The sequence below is a fragment of the Mixophyes fleayi genome, chromosome 1 (genome assembly GCF_038048845.1).
Source record: "Mixophyes fleayi isolate aMixFle1 chromosome 1, aMixFle1.hap1, whole genome shotgun sequence".
Lineage (NCBI taxonomy): Eukaryota > Metazoa > Chordata > Amphibia > Anura > Limnodynastidae > Mixophyes > Mixophyes fleayi.
This window is the reverse complement of record NC_134402.1, coordinates 12,637,380-12,644,277: the sequence shown is the minus strand read 5'-3', so window position 1 is coordinate 12,644,277 and position 6,898 is coordinate 12,637,380. Positions and strand designations below refer to the sequence as shown.

The window sequence follows — 6,898 nt, the reverse complement described above, 5'->3', positions numbered from 1 at the left end:
TCTGGGCACGTGTGTGTATGTGTGTGTCTGTGTGTGTGTCTGTGTGTGTCTGTGTGTGTGTGTGTGTGTCTGTATGTGTCTGCGCTACATGTGTGTGTCTGTGTATGAGTCTGTGTGTGTGTGTGTGTATGTGTCTGTGTATGTGTCTGTGTATGAGTCTGTGTGTGTCTGCGCTACATGTCTGTCTGCGTGTATGTGTGTGTGTCTGTGTGTGTGCGTGTGTGTGCGTCTGTGTGTATGTGTCTGTGTGTGTCTGCGCTACATGTCTGTCTGCGTGTGTGTGTGTGTGTCTGTGTGTGTCTGTGTATGTGTCTGTGTGTGTCTGTGTATGAGTCTGTGTGTGTCTGCGCTACATGTCTGTCTGCGTGTGTGTCTGTGTGCGTGTGTGTGCGTCTGTGTGTGTGTGTATGTGTCTGTGTGTGTCTGCGCTACATGTCTGTCTGCGTGTGTGTGTGTGTGTCTGTGTGTGTCTGTGTATGAGTCTGTGTGTGTCTGCGCTACATGTCTGTCTGCGTGTATGTGTGTGTGTCTGTGTGTGTGCGTCTGTGTGTGTGTGTCTGTGTATGAGTCTGTGTGTGTCTGCGCTACATGTCTGTCTGCGTGTATGTGTGTGTGTGCGTGTGTGTGCGTCTGTGTGTGTGTCTGCGCTACATGTCTGTCTGCGTGTCTGTGTGTGTGTGTGTGTGTCTGCGCTACATGTCTGTCTGTGTGTGTGTCTGTGTGTGTGTTTGTGTGTCTGTGTGTGTGTGTCTGTCTGCGTGTGTGTGTGTCTGCGCTACATGTCTGTCTGCGTGTATGTGTGTGTCTGCATGTGTGTGTGTGTGCGTGTATGTCTGTGTGTGTCTGCGTGTGTGTGTCTGTGCTGCATGTCTGTGTGTGCGTGTCTGTGTGTGTGTATATATATTTAAATAGAGTAAGAATTTATTACCTGTTTATCGCATTCAGTGACATACAGATAATGCATCTTGCATGGAGTATTCGGAGTGTAAAGACTTTGCAATGATTGCATTATTGTTGTAAACACCCTCCAGGCTTTTGTTATTAGTTATTGTATTATTTGGATGGCAGTGCCGTATGGTTCACCACAACACAAATTATTTATCATCTTATCAAATAAATGTGGGTATTGGTCTGGTGAGGAAGCTACAAGTCGCTTAAGTTCTATCATTATGGTGTGACTTATTATATTATATAATATTTATTCTGCTGTTGCCTGAATAACATTTACTTGGTTGTGTAGTTGTAGTATAACACTGTATTACAGTACTGTCTTCTTCGGAAACACTGGGGTATATTTACTAAACTGCAGGTTTGGAAAAGTGGAGATGTTGCCTATAGCAACCAATCAGATTCTAGATGTCCTTTATTTAGTGCATTCTACAAAATGACAGCTAGAATCTGATTGGTTGCTATAGGCAACATCTCCACTCTTTCAAACCCACAGTTTAGTAAATCTAGCCCACTGACTTTAAAATAGCACCCGCTGGAATGGACCAGGAATATATGTTTGTATTATTACATAAGCTCCAGGACATTCTGATTATTGTAAGTACGCTGATACATGCTGTGACAATGACACAACAAGTGGCAGCTGTATAAGGTGCAAATCACCGAACACCAACCAGTCCTACGGGGTCCATACTGGTCAGGCTTTCATACAGTCCTTATTCTTTTGAAACGCGTCAGTTTAAATCCATTTAATCCCCATGTGTCAGTGTCTGGCTGTTGCAGTCATACAATAACTACAATTGGTGCAAACTCACACTTCTAGTTTTAGGGGCGATCCATATGGCCATAATTTTTTTACTGTTCCGTAACTAACTTAAAATAAGACGGGAATCGATGATTATGGTCTCATACAGATCATTTCATTTAGATTGGGTGATTAATCGCAGACTGTCCTGCAGGACCAGTGTAGACCTAGCGTTCCTGAAAGCGTTCAATGGTAGAATGTGTCATTCCCAGCAATACCCACCTGGACATGATGGTCGACCGCTCATACAAGTTCACAGCTGTATTTTTATTGTGTTTTAATGTTACTTTTTCTTCTGCTCTGGAGTCTTGGATCGGCCTCAGAGTAAGGGGCAGAGTCTGGCAGGAGAACAGCTCTTACACTCGCTGGCGCAGTGGGGGGAGCTGCTGCCAGTGCGCGTTGTGTTGGGTTTAAGTAGAGGATAACGTCCTGCCTGATCCCGTGTAATGTATGTGATTCTGCTGAAAGCGCCGGAGTTGTGGTCGTCACTCATTTCCTTTACTGTTGTGTCTTTCAGCTCTGGGCGGCTCAGAAGATTAAACAGGTGAGTTCTGTCTGTTATCTCCTTATATCGGCTGATGTGTCATTATATATACTGTACTGTGTTCCGCTGTTTTGATGTCCCCCATGATTGCGCCTGTCCCAGTTACGATGACCCCAGTAAGAGGCGACTGCTACACACAGGACAACAGATGAGTGGTCAGTGTTCTCCCCAGAATATTTTGCCAGCCGGGTGGCTTTAAGAGGTAGCCGAGTGGGGGCAGTGTAATACTTTGCAATAAAATGTTGGAGATTACTGCCCACACCTGCCAGGACAGTGGTCAGTGGTCTGTAGTGCTCACATAGTGCCTGTTATGATAGGAGAAACAATGGTTTATTGTATTATAATAGGACTCTGTTGGGCTCCAAGAGCCGGGTGACAAGTAAACCAGCCGGGTGGAGCACCCAGGATATAGGTGCTGGGGAGAACACTGGTGCTGGTCCGATCACTGCACAGACACTGCATGTAGAACCTATTAGGGATCTGCGGAGGTATACCGGCTGTCAGTGCAGCACATTCACTACTATAAATGAGTTAGCCATAGACCTTGCACACTGCTGTTAGCCATAGACCTTGCACACTGCTGTTAGCCATAGACCTTGCACACTGCTGTTAGCCATAGATCTTGCACACTGCTGTTAGCCATAGCACACTGCTGTTAGCCATAGACATAGCACACTGCTGTTAGCCATAGCACACTGCTGTTAGCCATAGACATAGCACACTGCTGTTAGCCATAGCACACTGCTGTTAGCCATAGACATAGCACACTGCTGTTAGCCATAGACATAGCACACTGCTGTTAGCCATAGCACACTGCTGTTAGCCATAGACATAGCACACTGCTGTTAGCCATAGCACACTGCTGTTAGCCATAGACATCGCACACCGCTGTTAGCCATAGACATCGCACACCACTGTTAGCCATAGACATCGCACACCGCTGTTAGCCATAGACATCGCACACCGCTGTTAGCCATAGACATCGCACACCGCTGTTAGCCATAGACATCGCACACCGCTGTTAGCCATAGACATCGCACACCGCTGTTAGCCATAGACCTAGCACACCGCTGTTAGCCATAGACCTTGCACACTGCTGTTAGCCATAGATCTTGCACACTGCTGTTAGCCATAGCACACTGCTGTTAGCCATAGACATAGCACACTGCTGTTAGCCATAGACATCGCACACCGCTGTTAGCCATAGCACACTGCTGTTAGCCATAGACATAGCACACTGCTGTTAGCCATAGACATCGCACACCGCTGTTAGCCATAGACATCGCACACCGCTGTTAGCCATAGACAATAGCACACCGCTGTTAGCCATAGACATCGCACACCGCTGTTAGCCATAGACATCGCACACCGCCGTTAGCCATAGACATCGCACACCGCCGTTAGCCATAGACATCGCACACCGCCGTTAGCCATAGACATCGCACACCACCGTTAGCCATAGACATCGCACACCGCCGTTAGCCATAGACCTCGCACACCGCCGTTAGCCATAGACCTCGCACACCGCCGTTAGCCATAGACCTCGCACACCGCCGTTAGCCATAGACCTCGCACACCGCCGTTAGCCATAGACCTCGCACACCGCCGTTAGCCATAGACATCGCACACCGCCGTTAGCCATAGACATCGCACACCGCCGTTAGCCATAGACATCGCACACCGCCGTTAGCCATAGACATCGCACACCGCCGTTAGCCATAGACATCGCACACCGCCCTTAGCCATAGACATCGCACACCGCTCTTAGCCATAGACATCGCACACTGCTCTTAGCCATAGACATCGCACACTGCTCTTAGCCATAGACATCGCACACCGCTGTTAGCCATAGACATCGCACACCGCTGTTAGCCATAGACATCGCACACCGCTGTTAGCCATAGACATCGCACACCGCTGTTAGCCATAGACATCGCACACCGCTGTTAGCCATAGACATCGCACACCGCTGTTAGCCATAGACATCGCACACCGCTGTTAGCCATAGACATCGCACACCGCTCTTAGCCATAGACATCGCACACCGCTCTTAGCCATAGACATCGCACACCGCCGTTAGCCATAGACATCGCACACCGCCGTTAGCCATAGACATCGCACACCGCCGTTAGCCATAGACATCGCACACCGCCGTTAGCCATAGACCTTGCACACTGCTGTTAGCCATAGACATCGCACACCGCCGTTAGCCATAGACATCGCACACCGCCCTTAGCCATAGACATCGCACACCGCCCTTAGCCATAGACATCGCACACCGCCCTTAGCCATAGACATCGCACACTGCTGGTGATAAGATGTAACTAAGAGCTCAGAACAAAGTGTTTCCTTCTGCTGTGATCCCGCAACAAGCAGAGCTGTCTGACAGTCACACGATGCTCCAAGCCTCCCTTGTCTGGACCACCACGGTACTGGTACTGCCGCTACAGCTGAATCCCAGGGGTCCCGGTTTCATCTTGTTGGGGGAGGAGCGTATTTTGCAAAATAATAAATTGCAGGAAATATTTTTTTAAGGTTTTGCATGATTTCTATTTTTATGTCCCTCGTGTATAATACACAAGAAATAATTTAAATCGCCTGAATTATTATTGTGCAGTTTCAGTAATGCAGTTGGTAGATGACCACTAATATCTTGCAACCTCGCTAAAGCCCTCAGCCAACCAGCCACGTGGCCTGAGTGCGGCACCTGTTATATCCGTGTGGCCAAATTCAAAGGTTATACTCAGCCAGCGACGTACAGAGGGCAAGATATATGTCATTGTTTCCATTACTGATATCTTAGAATATGGGAAGTTCCCCGACCCTTTAACCAGTTTGTAATGTCCAGAAAACATCTCTCTGAAAACCTCCCATACTCTGAAGGAAAACGTGACACCATTAATGTAAAAATATACATCTATACGCACCGCGCAAATCATACAGACAACTAATGATTGGATCGTGAAGTATGTGCTGATTGGTGGGATCATATAAACCTTGAAGAGTAGAGGAGAGATGGGATGAATCTGACGCCCAGTGATGTGCGGAGAGTATGACTATATCTCGCAGTCCGCTCCATGGTACAAACTAGCGGAAGGATAACTAGAGAAAGGCCGACAGTGTATTTATCCCCCACCTCTGCTCCCTGTCTCTCTGCTCTCTGTGTTACTTTACACGCCTCAGAGGGATGTGATTTGGAAAGCAGTTGGGTTTTAGAGAACATGCAGGTAAGATCTGCATATTAGGTGTTAAACACTTTTAAAACAGTAGAAAATAAATACAATAAGAATGCCTTAGGATAGCAAAACCATAAGGTCTGACAATTTATGTGCATTTAATGCGGCTTTTGTATTGTGCTATTCATTGCTAACATCTGCCACCTTTACCTTAGTACGGAGGTGAGACATGTATGCCATGCCCAGCGGTGCACTCACCAGGTTGGATTTTTACAGATGATTATTAAGATAATGAGCACCTTATGTAGAATATAGAGAGGACTGGGAAATTCAGATCACTGACAGGGCCAAAGATGGTCAATTATTATAAAGGCATCAGGTAGAGGGTACATTTATATTGAGGATCATGAACACTCTGTATGAGGTCATACATTTTATACAGACACTGTAGGGATGAAGAGGAGGTCGTACATTAGATACAGATACTGTAGGGATGAAGAGGAGGTCGTACATTAGGTACAGATACTGAAGAGATGAAGAGAAGGTCGTACATTAGGTACAGATACTGTAGGGATGAAGAGGAGGTCGTACATTATGTACAGATACTGTAGGGATGAAGAGGAGGTCGTACATTAGATACAGATACTGAAGGGATGAAGAGGAGGTCGTACATTAGGTACAGATACTGTAGGGATGAAGAGGAGGTTGTACATTGAGTACAGATACTGTAGGGATAAAGAGGAGGTTGTACATTATATACAGATACTGTAGGGATGAAGAGGAGGTCGTACATCGGGTACAGATACTGTAGAGATGAAGAGGAGGTCGTACATTAGGTACATATACTGTAGGGATGAAGCGGAGGTCGTACATTAGGTACAGATACTGTAGGGATGAAGAGGAGGTCGTACATCGGGTACAGATACTGTAGAGATGAAGAGGAGGTCGTACATTAGGTACATATACTGTAGGGATGAAGAGGAAGTCGTACATTAGGTACATATACTGTAGGGATGAAGAGGAGGTCGTACATCGGGTACAGATACTGTAGAGATGAAGAGGAGGTCGTACATTAGGTACATATACTGTAGGGATGAAGAGGAGGTCGTACATTAGGTACATATACTGTAGGGATGAAGAGGAGGTCGTACATCGGGTACAGATACTGTAGGGATGAAGAGGAGGTCATACATTAGGTACAGATACTGTAGGGATGAAGAGGAGGTCGTACATTTTATACAGATACTGTAGGGATGAAGAGGAGGTCATACATTAGGTACATATACTGTAGGGATGAAGAGGAGGTCATACATTAGGTACAGATACTGTAGGGATGAAGAGGAGGTCGTACATCGGGTAGAGATGAAGAGGAGGTCGTACATTAGGTACATATACTGTAGAGATGAAGAGGAGGTCATACATTAG

At 46.5% G+C, this 6,898-nt stretch overlaps 1 protein-coding gene across 2 annotated transcripts in view; it reads left to right on the top strand.

Annotated features, from left to right (window-relative positions):
- The window catches only part of SFXN5 (sideroflexin 5), a 185,600-nt gene that overhangs the window by 49,920 nt on the left and 128,782 nt on the right, over nt 1–6,898 (top strand). For both annotated transcript variants that reach the window (XR_012679705.1, XM_075189508.1), the window contains exon 4: nt 2,271–2,297. Coding sequence is in view for 1 of the 2 variants with exons in the window: in XM_075189508.1 (XP_075045609.1) it covers nt 2,271–2,297 (27 nt within the window). In the remaining variant the exon portion in view is untranslated. The remainder of the gene's footprint in view (nt 1–2,270; nt 2,298–6,898) is intronic.